General features: G+C 47.8%; 2 protein-coding genes across 9 annotated transcripts; one reads left to right on the plus strand and one right to left on the minus strand.

Moving 5' to 3' along the window:
- The first annotated feature begins 46 nt into the window (after positions 1-46).
- PHC1 (polyhomeotic homolog 1) lies at positions 47-11,377 on the plus strand. Of its 6 annotated transcripts, none has more exons than XM_075612563.1 (14): positions 47-229; positions 437-604; positions 986-1,063; positions 1,260-1,412; positions 1,773-1,904; positions 2,819-3,137; positions 4,567-5,123; positions 5,215-5,347; positions 5,788-5,969; positions 6,129-6,240; positions 7,853-7,958; positions 8,457-8,607; positions 8,913-9,138; positions 9,657-11,377. In XM_075612563.1, exons 1-14 carry the CDS (start codon positions 116-118, stop codon positions 9,809-9,811), a joined length of 2,586 nt encoding a protein of 861 aa, XP_075468678.1. In that variant the 5' UTR covers positions 47-115; the 3' UTR covers positions 9,812-11,377. The 6 variants fall into 6 exon arrangements, with proteins under 6 accessions (XP_075468678.1, XP_075468677.1, XP_075468676.1 ...); XM_075612562.1 differs by having other exon boundaries at positions 1,263-1,412; positions 1,746-1,904; XM_075612561.1 differs by having other exon boundaries at positions 48-229; positions 1,746-1,904.
- Positions 11,378-12,656: 1,279 nt separating this feature from the next.
- Positions 12,657-23,586, minus strand: M6PR (mannose-6-phosphate receptor, cation dependent). 3 transcript variants are annotated; one of them, XM_075612568.1, is made up of 9 exons: positions 23,497-23,579; positions 23,167-23,210; positions 22,614-22,689; positions 21,029-21,190; positions 20,091-20,254; positions 18,909-19,018; positions 16,995-17,125; positions 14,260-14,386; positions 12,657-14,015 (listed from the first exon to the last, which is right to left on the minus strand). In XM_075612568.1, exons 4-9 carry the CDS (start codon positions 21,187-21,189, stop codon positions 13,887-13,889), a joined length of 822 nt encoding a protein of 273 aa, XP_075468683.1. In that variant the 5' UTR covers position 21,190; positions 22,614-22,689; positions 23,167-23,210; positions 23,497-23,579; the 3' UTR covers positions 12,657-13,886. The 3 variants fall into 3 exon arrangements, with proteins under 3 accessions (XP_075468683.1, XP_075468685.1, XP_075468684.1); XM_075612570.1 differs by lacking the exon at positions 22,614-22,689 and having other exon boundaries at positions 23,497-23,586; XM_075612569.1 differs by lacking the exon at positions 23,167-23,210 and having other exon boundaries at positions 23,497-23,515.
- Between the last annotated feature and the right edge of the window lie 210 nt (positions 23,587-23,796).

A 23,796-nucleotide genomic window follows, 5' to 3' on the forward strand; every position in this document is an offset into this window, starting at 1 on the left:
CCGCTGCTCTATAGGAATGTTTCATAGCTGTAATGTACATCACCATTACAGGAACCTGTCCCCTTATGAGAACATCTCCCCACTTGCAGCTCTGGATCCTGCCTTGGGTACCGCTATGGAAACAGAGAGTGAGCAAAACTCAAACTCCACCAATGGGAGCTCAGCGTCAGGGGGAAGCTCCCGTCCCCAGATATCACAGATGTCCTTATATGAACGGCAGGCTGTGCAGGTAAGTTATAGTCCTAGAGGTGCCGTGTCAGCTTTTGAACCACCCAGCCCATGAGTTGCCTGACGTTGTACCCTTTTCCTGTGGTCCCATGTGTTGTGCATGCCTGATTGTGTCATGCTTTTTACCACTGTGTGCCATTTTACCTGTACCATTAGAAGTCCAAGATCTGTATTCTTTGACCAACCCTTGAGCTGTCTAGCTCTATAGGTTCCAGGATCTGTCTGCCTGCATTGTGTGGTCCTAGAGCTGGCCTTCTTTCCACAGGCTCTGCAGGCTCTGCACAGACAGCCGAACGCAGCGCAGTATTTTCACCAACTGATGTTACAGCAGCAGCTCAGCAATGCGCAACTCCACAGTCTGGCAGCCGTACAGCAGGTAAAGGCAGCACAGGGGCTGGGCTCAGAGTGAGGCACGGTGGGAGGCGATGGGGATTCTCCCCCCGAGGTCATACATTGAATGGGGCAGAGCTGGGCTTAGACTGCTGCACAGTGAGGAGGTGAAGGGATTCTGCTTCAGGTTTTGGGGAATAACCGTGTTCGCAGGAGAGTCGATGTTAGATTGACACACTGTGGTACAGCGAGGTTACATAGAGGCACAGAAGCAGTGCCTAATTGGTTACATAGTTACATAGTTACATATTAGATGAGGTTGAAAAAAGACATACGTCCATCAAGTTCAACCTATGCTAAATTTAGACAACAGATACTTTATTCTATATCTATACTTATTTATAACCATGCCTTCTACCTCACATAGGCCACCATCGCTGCCAGTCGTCAGGCTGCATCCCCCAACGCGGGCTCCACCCAGCAGGCCAGCACCACACAGGCATCGGTGAGTGGAGAGAAAGGCGGAAAAATCTGGCAGACAACCTTCTAGGAACATAAAATGGGGCTACGGTTCACATTGTTACAAAACTAGAGCTTTTTAGTTGTTTGCTTTTTCTGCATAACACGTGCTTTTGGCAGCAGACATGACTATATAATGTGCTGAGGAGTGACACTGAGAGCACACATTCTCTCTCGCACAGCAGGCCACTCTCTCCACAAACGCTTCTGCTCAGCTCCTGAGCCGTGCTCAGAATGTCACCGCCCCCAGCGCTACAACACTTACACAATCTGTGCTGCTCAGCAACGCCAGCTCGCCGCCTCTCAGCCAATCACAGACCCAGATGTACCTGCGGGTAAGTGACACACTCTGCTCTTGGCAACTCTCAAGCAGCACATGCACTCCTAAGCCAATCACAGATCCAGATGTGAGCGCGAATAAGTGACACCTTCAATTCTCAGCCAATCACATTCCTTCTGAATAATGTGCCGCCTTTCAGCCAATAAGAGCTAGCAAAGGTCTTTTGAATTGTTCCCGCACTTCTCAAGCCTAAAGAATGTTTAGGCAGCGGATCTGTGACCTCCCTCTATTCCGCCCTCTCTCCTTCTCTTCATGTCTCTCTCTGAGCAGTGTATGGCAGACCTGTTTATCTGCACATACCCTCATACGCCTCTCTTGCTTCCTGCAGCAGCCTCAACTGGGTAACCTCTTGCAGGTGAATCGGTCTTTGGGTCGCGGGGTCCCGCTTCCCTCTCAGCTCATCCTAATGCCCAACGGGTCAGTAGCCACTGTGCAGCAGGAAGTGCCATCCCCGCAGAACCAAGGCACCCACGCGGACTCTGACCAGGCAAGTGGCCCCGCTCAACTTTTGTTTAGAGAGTATTTTCATTTATATTCCGCATGTAAGCAGAACCTTACAGTAGTACTAACAAGATGTTATACACAGTAGGGATATGCACATCAAATATACAAGTAACGGTTCTGAAAAGGGATGCCCTGTCCCAAGAGCTGACAATCTTATCGGTATATAAGACATGGCCGAAAGCGCAAGTGTCTGTTGTGGGTCTTGTGGTCACATTACAGGGTTGTTGACATTGCATTGTGAAGGTGCGTTTTCTGGTTGCTGCTGGATGTGGGGAGATGATACATTGATGTTTGCCAGCATCTGGATATCTCTCTGCTGGTTTTTTTAAGTCTTAAGATGCCATAAAGCTTAGCATGAAAATAATATCGGCAAACTATACATGAAATAATAACGGGCCTAAAATAATTGCAGTAAACAAAGAAATCCCAATGCACATCCAATATGGCAAATTATTTTATTCATTCTATGGGGGATTTTGTCTTCTCATAATTATGGGTCGGTAAATTCAATCTTTTGGCCAAATCATGTTCAGCCTGCAGCCATGTCAAGGTAATAATAACACACTTTCAGCAGGGTCTAGCAAATGTATACGGTGCCCTTTGTATTCCCTCCACTGCATAGTGAAAAGAGGAAAGCAAGCAATGATCTAATCAATAGCATGGGATGCGTGACATGTATCCAGGTGACCCCTAACCCATGTAAACTGCAGTGCAAAGCAATATGGTCACGTAAAAGAAAGCAGAGCTAATCCCTGGCGGACGGTTGGCTAGTGCTTGGAGCGAGGATTTCATCAGCCCTTTTGAAGTTGTTTCCCTTTCCTATAAAGATTGTAAGCTCTTCAGAGCAGTGATACTTTGCATTGGCAGCATTCTCGTCAACCTCTTCTCCTCCCGTAGGTTCAGAATCTGGCAGTCCGCGGTCAGCAGGCTGTCCCACCCACCTCCTCGGCCCCAGGACCCCCGGTTTCCCAGCTGCCACCTCAAACTGCCAAAGCTCACCTGCCGCCCTCATCCGCACCCCTGCCTTCCCCTTCTGTTCCACAGTCCGTGAAGAGCCCGGTGGGGCCTGTGGGCGGCACAGTGAGTCAGGGGAGCCAGACAGAGGCAGAGGGGAAGAAAGCAGAGGGAGAGAGCATGCAGCAGCAGCAGCAGAGTGTGGGCATCAACCTCACCCGAGCAGCAACACCAGCCCCTAACCAGACCCTGATCAGCTCCGGTGAGTCTGCGCAGATCGCGCTGCTGTGCGGTTTTTACTTTATTTGTTCTGGGAGGTCTCCCAGCCCCTTTATAGGTCCGGCACTCAATGCCCCCAGCTCAGCAGTTATCGATGAGGTCCCCTCTGCTGATAGACTTTCCGGCAGGGCAAAGCCGTCTTAAAAACTACAATAAAAACCAGGAGCCCTTACTTTTTGGATACTTAAAATAAAGGAGGCGTGTGTATGGGGAGGAATTGCTTCTTTTATCCTTTTGCTGACAGAGATGCCTTCATATTATTATTCTACTTCTTTGTGTGTTACCCGATCGCACTGTACATTGTCATTCAGCTCTACGTATTGTTATATCGCTCAGCAATGCACTGCAGGCCTCAGTGGTTCAGATCCATTGTCACATATCCCCCAGTGGGTTACTATTTTGGTGGAAGTGTTCTTGTGCATGTATCCAAAGCCAGGGTGTGCAGCGCACAGCAGTAATGAAGGAGCAGGTCTTGCAGAAAAATAAGTCCTTTATTTAACAATTCATGGTGTGGGACAGCAGCAAACCTTCAACGCGTTTCGTTCAAAGGAACTTTATCAAGAAGTGCTGTGTGAGTTAAAACCGACAATTTAAATACAGCTGACTGCCTAATTTCGCGCCAAATGGTGACGTCATTAGGTGTGTTTTAGCCAATGAGGATCGTAGTCTTCGCGCATGCGCGCGGCGCCAGAGTACTCTCTGCTCATATTTATGGTATACCTGATCTCCGCGCATGCGCGCGGCGCCAGAGTGCTAGGGATCCCCTGCCACTATCAGCCGTATCTTGTGCATGTACAATTTTATTTTTTGACTCCTAATCCTTAGCACTGATCTGATATCCTTGATGTTGAATGAAGCTTGCGATCGCTGCTGTTTCCCTGCTTTGCTAGCTAGCCCCTAGCACAGTCTGTGCGTGTGTGTGTGTCTTTATTTTCTGCTGCCGACTTTCTGCCTGTTCAGTTTCTGAGTGTAAATTGTTACAGTTCTTTTAAATGTAACTTAAATTATGAAGCAGCTGTTATAAAAGGTAGAGTAAGAGTTTCATGGCTGAGTGCTTTTATTTTCTTGCATCTACATGTGTTGGTACGTAACATCTGAATCCGGTGTGTGTTGCAGAAGCAGAAATAACTGAGCTCATCTCCCCTCCCCCTTCTTATTTCTTTTAACCCATTTCTATTGTTTCCTCTCTTTCCTCCTCACTTTTTTCCCCTCTGTTATCCCCCTCCCCCGACCTTTCCCCTATATCCATCAATCTCCTCTTCCTCACTCTTCTATCCATATTTTGCCTACTTCACCTCAATTCCTCCCATACCTCTTGCCTCTCCCTTCCTTTGCCCCTCTCTCTTTCTCCCTCACTGTCCCTCTCATCCTCTCTCTACTTCCCCTCTCTCTCTCTTCCTTCTCTCCCATAGCCACTTACACTCACATCCAGCCACACTCGGTGCTGCAGCAGAAGCAGGTGGTTTTCCAGCAGCAGATTGCGATCCACCAACATCGTCAGTCCCAGCTCCTCCACGCCTCCACACACCTGCAGCTGGCCCAGCCTCAGCCCCAGGCTTCCCCACAGCAAGGCATGCAGCCTCCCACCACACAGCAGACCCTGGTGGTACAGCCCATGCTACAAACCCCAGAGGCCACTCTCCCTACCAAAGCACCCGTGCCTATCCAACCCAAGCAGCCAGGCAAGGGGGTCCTCCCGCTCAACCTACACGGGCATCTGGGGGCCAAACCTTCCCAAGGGGCCAGACCTCTTCCCACCCCACCCGCCAGCCAGCCTCACATCCCTGTACAGCTGGTGGGTGCCAGGCAACAGGGCCCTGCCCAGGCTCTAGCATTGGGAGCCCCACAAACCCAGTCACAGGGACCCTCACTCGCACAGATGACATTGCCCCCTTCTCCTGCCCCCATTTCCCCTGCTGTGTCAGGAGCGGTGCAGGAAGCCCAGGCCGGATTCTACGGGGTGCTGCAGGTGAGCGGGGAAAGTGCCTGTGTCCCTCTTTGCCCTGCTCTGGGGCCAGCTAACAGTCAGGTCTGACATCCCTCCCTCTGTGGCCCCTCAGGGAAAATGTTCGGGCCCCGGGAAGAGAAAGGGAGAGTCCGAGGAGGAGAGAGAGGAGTTGCCGTCGCTGCCTGTGAAATCCTCTCCCCCTACAGACACTCCCCCGGCTGTTGAGGAGAGCAGCAGCCCTGCTGGTGAGAAATGCATTTGGGATGTCTCCTCGTTTTCTCCTCGTGCTGTCTCTACACCATTTTCTATATTTCCCTCTTTTCTTCCCTGTCATGGACTTCTACTTTCTGTCTCTTATTCTCCATCTACTTGCCTCCTCTCCTGTCATAGGTCAGGAGCTGTCCCTCTGTCTGTAACTGTCCCTCCTCTTTCTAACGGAGACATTGTAGACTGCTTCTCAGATTCCCTTGTGACTGCATTACTCCCTCTTTCTTCTCTCTCTCTTCTCTCTGTTTCTTTTTCACAGCTTGGTTCACTGCTCTCTGATTTCCCCTATATACCTTTTGTCGCATTGCTCAGTTCTATGCAGTCTCTAACTCTCCCTCTTTCGCCCTCTGTGTCTCGTAGATAAGTCGAATACTGTCCTTCACCCTCCCCTCTTTATACCTCTCTCTCTGTTTCCCAGATAAATCAGATGCGGTGTCTCAGGTCCCCTCTGCTCTCTCGGTGTCTGCCTGTGTCCCCGCACTCTCGGTCACTTCTCGTCAGCACAGTGACTCCAAGCCCCCACAGGCCATAGTGAAGCCGCAGATCCTGACGCACATCATCGAGGGATTCGTCATTCAGGAGGGGGCTGAACCCTTCCCCGTGAGTATCCTGATAACCGAGCGATCTCTCACTACGCAGAAAGGGCAGTCCATAGCAGCCTGCCAGTGGAGCGCTCTGTCACTATCCACAGGTTACTGCTTAGCTCTTTCCTCCTCCTCCGCAGTGGTAGTTGAGTGTAAATGGCATCTCTCCTTGCAGGTGGGCTGTCCTCAGCTGCTGAAGGACCCTGAGAAGATGCCTGCAGGGGATACTGTTCTGCCCCCAGTTGAAAACCTACTCCCCTTCTCTGTGGAGGACACGGCTGTCACGGGTATGTCCTGACCGCACACACCTACCCCGGCCCTGTGCACAGGGCCTAACTTTGTGAACACAGCATATTTTCTATAACACTTCCAGTACTTCTGTCTCTACCCTTCTCTGTTTCCATCTGTCTTCTCTCTCGCTCTCTCTCTCGCTCTCTCTCTCTCTCTCTCTCTCTCTCTCTCTCTCTCTCTCTCTCTCTCTCTCTCTCTCTCTCTCTCTCTCTCTCTCTCTCTCTCTCTCTCTCTCTCTCTCTCTCTCTCTCTCTCTCTCACCAACTTTCTCTTTCTCTTCCCCTGACTCCACTGCCTGTCATCCCTTATCTTTCTCATCATCTCTTGCGAGCCGCCTCCTCATTTCATCGCTGTCACTCCCTACTCTCCTCCTCATTGCATCGCTGTCACTCCCTACTCTCCTCCTCATTTCATCGCTGTCACTCCCTACTCTCCTCCTCATTGCATCGCTGTCACTCCCTACTCCCCTCCTCATTGCATCGCTGTCACTCCCTACTCTCCTCCTCATTGCATCGCTGTCACTCCCTACTCTCCTCCTCATTTCATCGCTGTCACTCCCTATTCTCCTCCTCATTCATCGCTGTCACTCCCTACTCTCCTCCTCATTGCATCGCTGTCTCTCCCTACTCTCCTCCTCATTGCATCGCTGTCTCTCCCTACTCTCCTCCTCATTGCATCGCTGTCACTCCCTACTCTCCTCCTCATTCCATCGCTGTCACTCCCTACTCTCCTCCTCATTGCATCGCTGTCACTCCCTACTCTCCTCCTCATTGCATCGCTGTCTCTCCCTACTCTCCTCCTCATTGCATCGCTGTCTCTCCCTACTCTCCTCCTCATTGCATCGCTGTCACTCCCTACTCTCCTCCTCATTGCATCGCTGTCACTCCCTACTCTCCTCCTCATTGCATCGCTGTCACTCCCTACTCTCCTCCTCATTGCATCGCTGTCTCTCCCTACTCTCCTCCTCATTGCATCGCTGTCTCTCCCTACTCTCCTCCTCATTTCATCGCTGTCACTCCCAACTCTCCTCCTCATTGCATCGCTGTCACTCCCTACTCTCCTCCTCATTGCATCGCTGTCACTCCCTACTCTCCTCCTCATTGCATCGCTGTCACTCCCTACTCTCCTCCTCATTTCATCGCTGTCACTCCCTACTCTCCTCCTCATTTCATCGCTGTCACTCCCAACTCTCCTCCTCATTGCATCGCTGTCACTCCCTACTCTCCTCCTCATTGCATCGCTGTCACTCCCTACTCTCCTCCTCATTTCATCGCTGTCACTCCCTACTCTCCTCCTCATTCATCGCTGTCACTCCCTACTCTCCTCCTCATTGCATCGCTGTCACTCCCTACTCTCCTCCTCATTGCATCGCTGTCACTCCCTACTCTCCTCCTCATTGCATCGCTGTCTCTCCCTACTCTCCTCCTCATTGCATCGCTGTCTCTCCCTACTCTCCTCCTCATTTCATCGCTGTCACTCCCAACTCTCCTCCTCATTGCATCGCTGTCTCTCCCTACTCTCCTCCTCATTGCATCGCTGTCACTCCCTACTCTCCTCCTCATTCCATCGCTGTCACTCCCTACTCTCCTCCTCCTCTTTCTTCTTTAGATTGTGGAAGCCCCAACCTGCTGAAGTGTGAATACTGCGGAAAGCTCGCCGCTTTTAATCAGTTCCGTGGGTCCAAGAGGTTCTGCTCGATGACCTGTGCCAAGAGGTAACCACAATGGCCTAGTGCACACAAAGCTGGGGCAAATTGGGAGGCAGGAGGGGGGTGAGTCAGAAGAACCACTGGGAAACTATACTAAACCACTCCATCTTCCTATTTCTATAACCGTATAAGAGTGAGTAGTCACAGATAGATGATAACTAGAGTTTGACGATGGGGAGAAGCGGGATTGTATGTAGCGTTTGGTAGAATGTCTTCAGTCTTGATGGGGAAAGGGTGGTGGGTTCATGGAATAGCCTCCAAACAGCGGTGGTAGAGGGGGGTGGGGAGGGGGATATATATGTGTGTGGTACGAGGGGCAAATGGATCTTTTCTGCTGTCAAGTTGGATGTAGGCGATTCACTAAGCACTGATGCTGGGTACCAGCTGCCATGCACGACAATGCATTGGTGTTTAGTGAACCCCGGTGTATGTTTTGGATCACCGTGCTTGGCTGGTGACCCTCTCTCTGGCTCTGTTTTTGTCTCCCTATCTCTCGCCCCTCAGATATAACGTCAGCTGCAACCACCAGTTGCGGCTTAAACGGAAGAAGCTGAAGGAGCTGCAGGAGGTCGGGGGAGTGCGAGCGTACAGGCGTGTCCCACGGAGGAACAGCTCAGAGATTGCACGCGCCAAGATTCAGGGGAAGAGGATGCGGGTGAGAGACCCTCCTATTCCAGCAACGCCTCCTTCGCACACGTCAATCATGCGCTTCATGTTATTCCAGCGCAAACCCAACCAGTTAAATCTGCCTTTGCACGCTAATCGTGCTATTTAATGCCCCTCAATATACAGCGGTCAGTGCATCTCAATGCTGCCCTTCACTACTAAGCCCCACAACACACAGCTGTCACGTCACTGTATTCCTGCCTTGCAGCATCCTCTTCAAATCCAACACTCACGCACACAATCACCTCATTGCTGCCCTGTTGGCACCACCATCCGACCCAATCTCTCCCATAGGAGGACTCCAGCCGAGGCTCCGATAATTCCAGCTACGATGAGGCGTTCTCTCCTACCTCCCCCGCTCCGCCATCTTGCAGGGCATCGCACGGGGAGCGGGACGGGGGCACCCCAACCAGCGGCCCGTCAAACTCCGACCTTCTAGGCATTAACCCCATGTTCCTGTCCAGTAACCCAAGCCGCTGGAGCGTGGAGGAGGTGTACGAGTTTATATCCTCACTGCAAGGTAAGTGAGACTTTGTGTTTTGTAGAGCGTGTCGCAGATCATCCTGCAGCATCACAATGTTACACAATGAGTGTGCAACGTGATATCTTATACACCCAGTTACAAAGCGGGTAACTCGGGCACAGAAGGAATGTGATGTGACTGCGGTCAGAGGGGGTGTAAGTGGATGAGTGGAACACGTTTGAGGATGGAATTCAACACCTTAACCGCTACACCAGGGGGTCTCAACTCCAGTCCTCATGCCCCCCCAACAGGTCAGGTTTATAAGATATCCCTGCTTCTGCACAATCAGTCACTGATTCAGCACAGGTGGCTCAATCAGAGGCTTAGTCTATGGGGGAGGAGGGAGGGAGGGAAACAGAAGATATTAACAGCTCTGCTCACAAAACTGCGCTTTATTTTTATTTTATTTTTTTCCCTCCCACTTCCCCAATTTTGCCCTCATCTCCCCCTAACCTTATCTTATCGGGTTCCCCCTTGACTCTCTCCACTTCCTGTCTCGTTCTCCTGTCCTGCAGGCTGCCAGGACCTTGCTGAAGATTTCCGGTCTCAAGAGATTGACGGTCAGGCGTTGCTTCTGCTGAAGGAGGAGCATCTTATGAGCGCCCTGAACATTAAATTGGGACCTGCGCTTAAAATCTGTGCCAAGATTAACCTGCTCAAGGAGACCTAACCTCCCCCCACGCCTCATTTGCTAAAGAGGGAGGGAGAGGAACAATAGCAGCAGAGCTCCCCAGCGCCCCTCCCAACCCCTTCCTTTATTCCACACATAGAGGAAAAGGGGCAACAGAGGACTCCCCAGCTCACTATCCAACCCACTCCGCTTCTGCTCTGAACTCTTCTCCACCAACATCGCCTGAACTATTACTCTCTAAATATATATATATATCTTCTAAATGTCTATCTGTTTATAAGTGTCTATAGCAGAGGTCTGTCCAGGTGTGCTTTCTGGGCCGAAGTCTGTTTCTCTAGGTGTACTCCCTGGGCAGAGGTCTGGCTCCTTCGCTGTACCTAAAGGTACTGCTCCTTTTTTTATATGCGAATCTGTAGGCAATAAAAAAGTGCCTCTTTTCTATACGTTTATGTAGACACTAAGGTCGGTATAGAGGAATTCTGTATAAATAGAGCATAAGGGAGCCTCTCCAATATGTGTATACTTAGATGATTTCTGCCTGTCTATATACAGAAAAGTGCTCCTCTCTATTGGTGAATCTGTAGGCTGTATATAGACTCGGAGGAGGCTCCTCTATATAGAACAACGAGCCTCTGTACATCTATCTGTAGAGGAACCTCTTTACAGGTGTGTACACATGGATAGAGTAGTGCATCTTCTCTGTAGATACCCCTATTAATCTCGCTTTTATGCTGTTGAAGGTATTTCAGATACATATACATCTGTATCTCAGTATGACTATATAGATAGATATAGGTGTATATTCCTGTTTTTGAATGAGTAACGTATGCATTATCTGGACGTGTTGATGTTAAAATATCATCACTGCTGTTATCTTGGCAACATACAAACACTACACCGCCATTCTGCAGCATGCAGCATCTTGTGTTAATACTTCCAGCATTAGAGAGCTGTGCTACCCTTCCCTGCCCCAGACGTTACAAACAGTGGCCACTGCACATCAGTCTTGCAGCACTTTCTGCCCTAGGACCTTTTTCCAAACACCCCACCCCCCCCCGCCAATCTCACTTCTGCACCCAACCCTCCCAGCTGAGCCTTACTACCTGCAGTGCTCCCTCGTATTCCTGTACTGCCGCTCAGGCCTGCCATAGCCCCTACTGTTGCAGTACTGCCTCTCCACTACACTGCCTGAACTGCACCCCACCCTCTGCTAGTCCAATATTAACGTGCTAATTTATACACAGCACTCTGTTCCATTCCCCCTCCCCCCCCCCCAATTGCCATATACAAAGCGTTCTAGTAGCACCTCTGTCCTTGTTTGTATCCTGTTCTGTTATTTTTCTTCCCCCATTCATATGCCTTTTCTTTTGATTTTTAACATATATAAATATATATTTTTTTTTCTGTAGGTTTTTATGTAAGCGTTCTGCAGAGCACCGCTCTGCTAAGCCCTCCTCGAATAGTCTTTGGGTGGGTTGCTCCCTGGACCCCTGTGCGGTGTGGGCGTAATTTAGACTAGGCAGGGAGGGGGTTGAAATTTGTTCCTTGTTTTGTTACATTTTGTCAGCACTTCAAGACATTGAAATAAAGGAATCATTGCTAGTGTGTCTGCCCATGGAGACGGTTGTGGGGTGGGGGTGGGGGGTCACGGACTTTGAAATTATTTCACACTCTGTTACACAGGGACAGGAGGGAGCTGTGGTTCATTATGTCTGTCCTACCTATGGCAGTGAAACCAGTGTCACAATGAAAAGGGTTTGCCAGTAAAAGCCTGCCCACAGGTACAACTCTTACATACTACGTTCTGTGCAGCAGACCGTGACTATAGTCTTGTTTATCACTCATTACAGAAAAGGGACGTATGACAGCTATAGCCCGTCCATTGCTCTACTAGGGCAACACAGGTGAACGGTCAGTCTCTCTTTCCACATGAGGTATATTTAGCCCTTTAAAGTGTAACAGACGAGTGCATGTTTGTATCTTCCAACACACTGATAACTTGGCAAATGGTGCTTCCACTGCAGCCAGGGATTCTGGGTAATGACATGCAAATGAGCAGTGTCACTACTTCTTACGGTGGAGGTTTTTTGCCACTTTTTTTTTTTACCCACCATAACTTATTTAATGTCTGGTTATTAGCACACTGATGCACAAAGAAGTCCATCCCTCTCATTAGAGCAATTAAACCAAAACAGGAAGCTTGCCCCCTTTAGATGTAGCAGTTTATATACGTCTGTTTCTGAATACAGAACCTACGCCCTTTATCCTCTTCAGTACCAGGTGTTCGCAGCACCCTGTATTTTTATTTAACCAGTAGGTTTACTGGCTATGCACTTTAATAACCCAGGCTGTGCTGAAGCGGCGTAATACCGCAGACATACGCTGATGGGTGTTCATGTTAAAATGGAGAAGTAAAGAGTGACTCACACGGAGTGCTCATTTGCATGTCATACCCAGAATCCCTGGCTGCAGTGGAAGCACTTTATGCTCAAAGGTAATGGGGAAAGATAGGGTTGCCGACCTGTCAAGACATTTGAATGTGCTGACAAGTTTTATTTGCAATGCAAATGGCTCAGCCCTTGGCTTCTGAATGTGTTTTCACATTTCATTCCCCCCTCTCCGCTTCAGCACAGGTGGCTCCATCAGAGGCTACGTTTTCATCTGAGCTTCTGATTGTGCAACCTGTGCTGAAGCAGGGATATCCTGAAAACCTGACCTGTTGGGAAGGGCTTGAGGACAGGAATTGAGCCCCCCTGCCATAGCACGTGCATGGTGAATGCATTACTCTGCACAGCACCCACTTCTGTTAATGTGTCTCGTTCTCTCTTCACAGTCGTAAGTTTCCTAAAATACGGTGAAACCTGCGCGTAGAAATACCAGCAACTTGTGTTCTTTTAGGATTTATTTTTGTTTTCAAAATTTTCTTTTGTACAAAACAAAATCTTAGGAAAACCCCCAATTATTAATCACACAAAATAAAATATAAAACACCCAAACTATGGGGAAAAAACACCCCTTAAAAAAAAAAGCATAAATCTGGAGGTAACAGATGGAGGGGCATGTGGGGAGGGGGTGACAGGGCACGTGTGGGGAGGGGGTGACAGAGGGCACGTATAGAGGGGGTGACAGAGGGCACGTGTGGGGAGGGGGTGACAGAGGGCACGTGTGGGGGGAGAAGGGTCTAAATGAAGTGGTTTTGAGGCTGAGCCAGGTGATTAAGTTATTAGGAAGTGCTAATGCCAGATTAACCCCTTCACGGCATTGTTTCACGGTATTGCCTCGCAATGCCCCGCACTGCAGGCCACTCAGCAGAGTAGTGAATTCCTTTGGGGAGTCACTGTATTCCCACTGCTTTCATTGGCTGCTTGTGTGGAAACCCATCAGCTGACATCTTTACAGTGTGTCCCTCGCTTTCTCGCAGTAGAAGGTTAAATCGCCTTACAGAGCCCACCAAAGAGAGCAGCTCTCCGTTGCGGGAGTGGGGGGGGGGGGAGGCTTTTTCTAGTTATTTCTTTCAAAACTTTCAACTACCTTATTTGCAGGTGGCAATAAGACTGAACTGCAAAGGCGACTGATGATAACCTAACTCCTGCAGTGCAAAGCACTCGGGCTCTCTCCGCTGCTTGCGTCTGAACCCTTTATCTCTGCCGCTGATGGGGTCTCTGTCTGAGCCCTGTACTGCAGCCAAGTTCCCCTTTACACTTGGGCACCATAACGGTACAGCTGAAACAAGTCTGGACTCCTTCACTATGATTCCTCTTTTCCCTGCACAATCAGTGTTCTTTTCAGCAGAGAACATCCTACAGATATTGTGACACTTCTAGCAATGTATCTAGTTTGTTTCTCCCTACAAAGCCCAAGTGCCTTGATACTTTTGCAAGCAGTGCACCCCAAGAGAGAAGCAAAGCACTGCTGGCGAATACCCAGTATGGGATTTCACTTGTGCCAGCAGTTGTGCCCCAAAGGATTCTGGGGCAGCAGGCCCCATCCTGCAGCAGAGAAGCAGAAGGGAAGGAGTGAATGTTAGCAGCAGGGAGAGGGTGGAGTAGGGGAGGGTTGGTCTGTGCGTCTCCCAGTTGCTATGCATTCAGGGGTGACCTAGGCTTGTACGCCATCACATGGGGAGTAGGTGATCATCTCTTTCTTCCGGCTCCTCCCCAAGCTGATCGTCCCCAACCCCTCGATATGCAGTGTCAGATGAGCGAGGACGAGGACGGGAACGACACACAAGATCACAGCCGTCCTACGAACAAGAGCACGAGCATTAGGAAAAACAGAGCGATAAAACCAGGAATAATGAGTGACTGCAAAAACAACAGGCACCAGAGCAACACGTCTCACTCATTCGTATAAGTAGGGAAATTAGGATTTAGGTGGGAGACGGACTACTGACCCTTAAACTCTGTTCACCTCTCACAACAAAGCATATTTAAATGTGCAAGTCATATACAGAATATACAATTCACTTCCCAGTACAATGCACTCACCGCCACCAGGTTACCAAACTCCTGCCAGAAGGAGATATTTGGAAACTGCTCCATCCCTTTTGCCCCAACCCCAAAGCGCTGGTACAGGAAGCCCCCGATGATGTAAACTGCGACCAGCACTGCGAACCTGAAGGAACGCCAGGGGTTAATTTCAGTGTTTTACAACTTGGGAGTGGGGCTCAGTGTGACACGTGGGGGGCATACACTTCCATATACAGACAATGTCCCCTACCTGTCACTCTCTGTATAAGGAAGTGTTTCTGTCACTGACTGGTGGGAGACACACTAGTGACATAGACACAGTGATATAGTGACAGAGACACAGTGATATAGTGACAGAGACACAGTGATATAGTGACAGAGACACAGTGATATAGTGACAGAGACACAGTGATATAGTGACAGAGACACAGTGATATAGTGACAGAGACACAGTGATATAGTGACAGAGACACAGTGATATAGTGACAGAGACACAGTGATATAGTGACAGAGACACAGTGATATAGTGACAGAGACACAGTGATATAGTGACAGAGACACAGTGATATAGTGACAGAGACACAGTGATATAGTGACAGAGACACAGTGATATAGTGACAGAGACACAGTGATATAGTGACAGAGACACAGTGATATAGTGACAGAGACACAGTGCTATAGTGACATAGACACAGTGATATAGTGACATAGACACAGTGATATAGTGACATAGACACAGTGATATAGTGACATAGACACAGTGATATAGTGACATAGACACAGTGATATAGTGACATAGATACAGTGATATAGATATAATGATATAGTGACATAGATATAGATATATAGTGATATAGATATAGATATAGATATAGTGATATAGATATAGTGATATAGTGATATAGTGATATAGTGATATAGTGATATAGATATATAGATATAGTGATAGATATAGATATAGTTAGATATAGATATAGTGATAGATATAGATATAGTGATAGATATAGTGATAGAGAGATAGAGAGATTAGTGATAGAGAGATTAATGATAGAGAGATAGAGAGATTAATGATAGAGAGATAGAGAGATTAATGATAGAGAGATAGAGAGATTAATGATAGAGAGATAGAGAGATTAATGATAGAGAGATAGAGAGATTAATGATAGAGAGATAGAGAGATTAATGATAGAGAGATAGAGAGATTAATGATAGAGAGATAGAGAGATTAATGATAGAGATAGAGAGATTAATGATAGAGAGATAGAGAGATTAATGATAGAGAGATAGAGAGATTAATGATAGAGAGATAGAGAGATTAATGATAGAGAGATAGAGAGATTAATGATAGAGAGATAAATGATAGAGAGATAGAGAGATTAATGATAGAGAGATAGAGAGATTAGTGATAGAGAGATATAGATAGATATAGATATATCTATCTATAACACACACACACCACACACACACATACAAAATACATTACACTATGTGGAATCCTCTTTCCATTACATGCGGTTTTTGAGGGACTCAAACTTGGGTAACTTTCCTTTGCGCTCACCAAAAGGCGAAACAAATACTCTGGGGTGGCCCGACATCAACTCTGCAGCCGGCTGTGTGTGTGTGTGTGACCCAAAGTAGTCACTTGAATGAGTCTGCCTGTGTGACCTCTTCAGTCACTTTACCTCCCTGTGCCTCAGTCTTATCCTGTTCAGTCGCTGACTCTGCCATTGTAGACAAGCCCCTTATTACATCCTTTGTGTCTCAGCCCTACCACTATGGCCTCAGTCAGTGCCACCCTACCCCTCTGTGCCCCATTCTCAGACAACCTCTGCCACTGACTGTGCAACTTCAACCACTGACCCTGGCTCTGCCTCACTGTGTGATCCGTGGCAGTTAATGCATTACTTATTGTGCTTCAGTGGAGCCAGCCTTGCTAGGGCATCTGATTAAGGGGTTGCCACCCCAAAACATGCCAGCGCCTCATTGCTTTTGGTAGGATATCACTATATAATGCTTTGGTGTATTTTGGTTGTTTTTGCTCTATGGATTTATTTTTCTGTGTATGTTGATAGAAAATGTTTTCTTGATACATATATTGAGAGTGCAGAGTAATCATTTGCTAATCAGGTTAAACCCGGACACACTGCACTGATAACTAAACGCATAGCTGAGTTAATGATGCATTTCCTGATAATACATCCAGCTTCAGAGCAGAGAGAACTAGGAGACAAATCAAATATTCTGCACTGGTTCACTCCCTAAATTCTGAGCCAATTAACCTCTCATTATTTCATATAACCTCTAGCTACAGCTCTTGCTCCATATAACCTTTCCCTATCTCCTCCTATTGCTCCATATAACCTCTCCCTATAACTCCTCCTATTGCTCCATATAACCTCTCCCTATCTCCTCCTATTGCTCCATATAACCCCTCCTATTGTTCCATATAACCTCTCCCTATAACTCCTCCTATTGCTCCATATAACCCCTCCCTATAACTCTTCCTATTGCTCCATATAACCTCTACCTATAACTCCTCCTATTGCTCAATATAACCTCTCAATATAACTCCTCCTATTGCTCCATGTAACTTCTCTATAACTCCTCCTATTGCTCCATGTAACCTCTCCCTATAACCCATCCTATTGGTCCATAGAACGTCTCCCTGACAAACATCCTCTATAGGGCCATGCTCTAGCTTGTGACATTTCATCCAGTGCCCCCTGTGCACATGGTGCGGGGACGTGACTCACACAATGAGCAGGACGGAGCCCACACTGAGATGGGGCACCTCGGTGGGGCAGGCCACACTGCTGTCCATCTCAAAGAGGTAGAAACACTCCGTCGACTTGTTCCGCTCCTCCGTAATTATCATGAAGTTCTCCTGCGGGAGGGAGAGGGGACACTCAGACAATTGCAAGGCTTTTATGATGTGGCCCCAACAAGGCTCTCCAATGATCCCCCAATTCCAGCCCAGGAGTTGTATATTGTGCATCAGAATTACAAAGTGAATGAGAAGCTGTGTTGTATATTAACCCCTTTGCCAAAAAGTAGTAACGGCTTAGGACTGAGGTGACCAACTCCAGTCTTCAAGGGCCACCAACAGGCCAGGTATTGGGGATATTCCTGCGTCAGGTGCTGAAACAGGGATATCCCCAAAACCTGGCCTGTTGGTGGCCCATGAGGACTGGAGTTGGCCACTCCTGGCTTAGGGCATGAAAGAAGGGTGGTGCTTCAAGTCACCAGTAGAATTTTATTTCCCTGCCCTGGGAACTGAACCTCCAGTATTTAATCTATAACCCCCCACACAAGAGAAAAGGGCCAGCAACGTGGCCAAGCTGAGCCATTAAGGAAACTCAGAATGGATCGTTGTGGGCACAACTTGGGTCTTACAAAGGCAATTAAAAAAGAAGATATGAAATTGTATTAAATGAGGGAGAAAGAGCAGAAAGGGGAACTTCAAATGACAATGTGACACGTATATTTGACATACAGATGTAACCATGGGGTGAAGGTTAGTGTATAAGTGCTAGAGAAACTAATGTATCCCAATACAGATGTAACCAGCCGCATTGTTCCCATCCTCACTCAGCTTCCATAGCAAGCAATGGCAATTATAACGCAGAATATCACAACCTATCCTCCCAGAGGGAACACTGCGCCATGTGTAACTGTATTTCCATAGTATCCCAGGTTATCTGTATGCTACCATGCATCTGTTAAATGTTCTATTGAAGTAGAACTTAAAGCTGCAGTTAAAGCTGCCGTTTAAAGAAAAAAATAAATTATATTATTTTTTCCCCCCTATTCAATATGTGCATCAATACAATCTGCACACTGACAAGTGATTAGCTAAGCTGCAGACCGATCCATTCTCCTGTAATCGACCGCTTGCTCAGGGTTATTTAATTCAGTTCTTGCACAGCATTGTGGGCAATGTAGTCCTGGAATATGATTGACTGGGCAGTTACTAGATACAATTGGTTCACTGCTAGAGAGAAAGTGGGTCTCAAGAGCCAGAGCCTATCAGAAGGGGCTGTCACTTTGGAAATGCTTCCTACATTACAAAAACATTAAAAATAGCTTTAAAACATTTTATTTTTATTTTTTTTAAATTCTACAAGTATTTTCTCATAGTACTGAACTGATGTATTAAAAACACACATGTAGGATATCGCTTGAACTGCAGCTTTAACTTGTAAATAGGATTTGTTTCTGCATTTGTTTGTATCAGTAGAGCTCAAGTCAATATAAAACTATGTCTGTTTTCCTTTTTGGGGGTCTGTTAACTGAATAAATACTTATTGGCAGTGGTCGACAAATCACCAAAAAATCTACTCGCCACCTAGTACCACACGTGTGCTGCTTGGGCCAATAGGAGCTCGTCACGATGTTAAATCCACTCGCTCGGGGCGTGCAAATGTATAGGTTTGTCGAACACTGCTTATTGGGAATCTTCCCCTTAAAAAAGGGCCTTAATCCTGTATGCTGGGAAGCTGCCCCTTGTGCTGGAGAAGGTTGTTGCCCTTTTCATTTGAATGGGTCCGATCCCTTCTCCAGGACTGGGAAAGCAGCCTAGCAACACATTGAATAAGGGCCTACGAGAGACGCTCCTAACATTTTCGGTCGCACTCCCCTCCCTGTCCTCGTCTCCTTCCCGTTCTCACCGCCAGCGTATTCTTATTACAGGATATCATGACCATGGCTTTCCGAGGCTCGCTCCCGCAGTGAGTGTCGTACTTGTCACCGCCTTTGTAGGTCAGCAGGATCCAATCGGCTGTGGTATGAAAGAGGTCCCGGTAAATCACATGCCTTGGTGTTAACCTTTTCCACAGCCTGCGAAGTGCTTCCTCATACTGTTGTTTTTTTTTTTTTGGGGGGGGGGGGGGGGGGGGGGTCCTAAAGCAGCAACATTTACAGAGTGCACTTAACCTCCCCATCACCTCCTCCCTTACTTTGGCAAACTGCACTGTTTCACCCATCCAAAAATATAAGCTGAATGTTCTACACACAAAAAGGTAATTGTCACCTTGTTTGCCAGAACCGATTGGTACGAGTTCTCCCCACACAGGGCCCACTCCTTACACACCAGTAAACCAAACAAGTGACGGGCGAGAGAGATCAATTACATTATAAAAGACAGGAGCGTTCCGACCCCAGGCTCTCGGTATGAATGGGGAACCCCGAGCGTGCGTGTTTCACATGCTCATTTGGCTTATGTCCAAGAGCTACCTCTGGTTCTCCCAGCAGCCTATTTGTAAATGTGTTGGTGTCTGACCTTGTGCCATGTCCCTGTGACCTTGTGCATAACAGGCACCAACAGTTATCCTCCTCACCTAAGGAGTGAATAGTGTGACGGTGTGACCTCCTGTCAGAGTAGTTAACAAGCATTTTACACTTTGCGCAGTGATTCTCTCCTTTCCCTTATCTGGCGATAGCTTTTTGTAAACATACATTTTGCCCAATTTTAAAATTGCAGCGGTGTCCTCTCCTAGAATTAATAGGAACGAGGACCCCGTGATTAAATTAGGATTTTTATTCAGAATTGGAAACCCGTTATTTTGAAACCTTATTTGACCATTTCCATTTGCCTGGAAATCCTACTGTCTCATCCACTGTCCTGTCCCTTGACAAGCCCACTGAAATTCACACTCGGGTCAAGGCGCAGCCTGGTGACTAAACCACTGGCCTCCAAAGAAGCAGCACCTACACCAGCCCCAGGTAGTCAGTACATAACCCTGCGCCTGGGGGACAGCACCTCAGCATCCACTGTTTTACATGGAGCGCTCTGCAGTTTCTAAACGGGGCGCCGGATAGTAACCTAGCCCCAGACATGCCCCGTAACTTACTTCCGTTCAGGATATGAGTTTCATTGATGCGGCCGATCACAGCGATGTCTTTGGAGCCTGCTTTGGTCTGCACTAAACCATCATTGCTGGTGTTGGTGACTCGGCCACACACTACAAAGGTGTATGTATAAGTGTCCGAGCCTTCCAGTACCTTGGTCTCAAACCTGAGGGGAGTGGAGGGGGACAGGGGTTACAATACAACCCTGCCACCGACAACCTGAGAACCCCCCCACCCAAACAGCCTCTTTGTGTATCTTGGGTGTACAGTGCGAGTGACCCAAGGCTGATCCACACCCTTACAACTCCTAGCTCTGGCGACAGGCCTGCGAACCCAGGAAGTCACTTCACTCGCTGTGCCTCTGACACGGTATCTGCGGCTGTGTGCGCGACCCAAAGCAGTAACTTTAATGAGGCAGCCTGTGACCTCATCAACAGTCACTTTACCTCCCTGTGCCTCAGTCTTATCCTGTCCCTTCGCTGACTCTTTGTAGACAAGCCCCTTACTACATCCTTTGTGCCTTAGGCTGCGTCCATACTTGTTCCGACACGCGAGCGCCAAACCAAAACCAATGGAGGCTAATGTACATAGTGCGCACACGTGAGCGGCAAGGCGACCGATGCGTGGCGAGACAATCTTGTTTGTCTTTGCCGCGTGATGGCCGGGTCACGTGCGCGGTTCAGCCAATGAGGGCGAAGCCCCCTTACCCCCCATCGCGCAACACTGCAGGCCACGGATCTCGGCAAGTACAGGCGCACGTGACGTCACTCGCTGGCGTCTGTACTATGTCCGAGGCCTTAGCCTTACCCCATCTCTCAGCAAGTGAGAGACTACCTCCCCCTTGTAGCAGACTGTGTGACTTCAACCAGTGTCCCTTTTCTGTGCCAGTCTGACCCTGCCTCATGACTCACTGCGTGACCCATGGCAGGGCAATCGTTACCTCTTGTGCTTTAGCGGAGCCAGCCTTGCTAGGAGATCTTTCTCTACTGCCGACGTCTTCTTTTCCACTTCTCCCACCAGTTGGCAGTCGTTAACCACCGTCTCCCCGGTAACCATGACGGAGAGCACAGCAAGGCAGGCACACCAGAGAGAGGCGTTCATTCTGCAGACAGGGCCGTGTAGGAAAGAGAGTCAGGGTCTTTACACACACAAAGTCACTGTCGATATGCATGCATCCATACACATAGTCCATATGCATACACACACAAAGCGAGTGCCGGATTCCGAGCAAAATCTAAACTACAATAAATAACCCAGTGTTAAAATAAATATGTCAGAAAAGAAGCATGTACCCCTCTCCCAGACTGTACTCCTGTACTCCATTTATTAATGGTAGATTATGGTGTCCCTCCACAGTCCTCCCCACAGTCTGCAGCTTAGAACTCCCTGAAGCACGTTCCTCGAGTACAAGTCTCAAATTAGAGCAACCAATATAAAGAAACCGCCAATGAAGTGGCTAAACCAGCCAGCACCCAACTCTTATGCAACACTGAAGCGGAGCTCGGTAAGAAGTTGATGTACTGTAGGAAGACCAGCCATTCTGAAGAATTCTCTTCTCAGAAGAGGAAGCTACAGACACTGCTGTTCAAACAGCTGCCTGAGGCAGTGACTGCATGAGTGTCACACACTCACCTCACAGCTTGTCCCCCAGGAACAGATTATACCACAGCTTTGCAAATATACATACGCGATATGAAGCACGTGATGTAAAGTAGAGGAGGGAAGCATTTTCCCCAGGGGAAACAAATTGTTTGAACAAAAAGCTTGAAAGGGGTAGAACCCCCAGAAGGTTCAAGGGTGGTTTACATTGAAGGGGTTTAATGTCCAGATGGTGAACAGATTCTCAGCAGAGGCAAAAATACTCTGCATTAGAGAAATCGCAAATAGTTCAGCACAGAGAATGCTCTCAAATTCTATGCAACAATGTAACTATAAAAGCAGACATATGCTGCACTGTGACTGAGGTAGGAGAGACAGGACACTCCGCCACTGACATAATAAAACCTTTTAGTGGCAGTGAAAATACCTGTTTTGCCGCCCGCCTCATCTATCGGACGCTTTGGCGAGACCTCTAAAAGTGTTCCACACTTCAGATACTCAGTCAGTATCATGTTACCATGAACAATGCAGAACTGACAGTCTTCTTCTATATGCACTCACTGTACAGGGAAAGTAGCAGAATTCTGGATCGCATGAAATCCAATGTGTGATCTATGGTACAACCACATAGGTTTCACCTCTTTAGTGAAAGGGCCATCAAAACTGCAAAGATCTAAATCAGGGGCGGCTAACACCAACTCCTCAAGGGCCACCTTCAGGTTTTCAGGATATCCCTGCTTCAGAACAAGTGGCTGTCAGAATGACTGAGCCACCTGTGCTGAAGCAGGGATGTCCTGAAAACCTGATGGTGGCCCTTGTGAACTGGGAGTTGGCCACCCCTTATCTAAATGGTTTACCCCTTCACTGTTCCCTCTGAGGTCTGTGCACACACCCCCTTTGTCAGTGCATTTATCCCACCATATTACCTCCTGGATCCAAGTTGTTCTCTCAGCTGGAATTCTGCAGCTCACTCTGAAGATTCCTCTTCTGGAAGCTATTTTCCTGTAAATTGTATTTTCCTGGATTTGTCTTTTCATCTATTTCAAAGGTAGCTCTATATTCACCTCACTGTACACCTGCCACTCCTAACCGTCACAGAAATCTGCCTTACAAAATCTGTGCCCCTACCATAAATAATGTAATCCTCATTGGTAAGATTCTTAAATATTCCATAAATAACTGATCACCAATTATATTGGATTCCCAGATTCCATAGAGAGAAAAAATACTACTCTGAACTGAAAGCTCGCAGCTCCACAAAAACCTAACACAAATATCAGTAGCATTTATTTCACAAATACAGTACCTACTAGAAGAATAAAAGAACTAAAGTGATTCAACCCCCTTCATAAGTAATCCAAATCTTTCTGTCCCTTTACTGACACCTGTTCACACGTTGTCACTACAATTAAGTTCTGCATTAAAATTATTTTCAGTTGATTATTTTATGTCATGGAAGAAGATAACCGTTACTCCTACACTTGGAGGGAATTCCAGGATAAAACTGTGAGATCAGCACAGACCTGGAATATAAATAAATAGAATTAGATTCAACTCTACTTTGCAGATATTCTAACGTGCAACATTATATATGAATATAAAATATAATGTGTGTGTGTGTGTGTATAATATATATATATCCGTTTGTCCTGCAGATCACTTTCTCTCTTTAATTAATGATGCCCTTGTTATTATTAACTAGATGTCAAACTAAGACGATGTTATAATGACCGTCTGAGTAACCCCCTCTGCATAGAATGAGTGCACCCCAGAGTAGCCCATTGAAGCCTCTCTCTCCCTGTAACTCACCCTATCTATTCTCCGCTTCCCCACTGCTCCAGCGGGACCGGAAGCCGGAAGAGAGCCGGAAGTTAAAGCCGCATTGTTAGCTCAGCGGCTGCGGGGAGGCGGGTTGTTCTTCAGACAAGAAATGGAAGGGCCTATCACTGGCGCCCAAAAAGGGCTAACACGCCCCGATCCCCGCTACAACCCCGCCCTCTGCATCCCAGTCCGGGTTGTCACGAGACAGTGTGGTCATGTGCTCGTCTCGGGCGTGGAGGAAAGGGGAAGCTACGACGGAAGTGACATCACGGAGGCATGCTGGGAGTT

This window comes from Ascaphus truei, chromosome 8 (assembly GCF_040206685.1).
Source record: "Ascaphus truei isolate aAscTru1 chromosome 8, aAscTru1.hap1, whole genome shotgun sequence".
NCBI classification, from domain to species: Eukaryota; Metazoa; Chordata; class Amphibia; order Anura; family Ascaphidae; genus Ascaphus; species Ascaphus truei.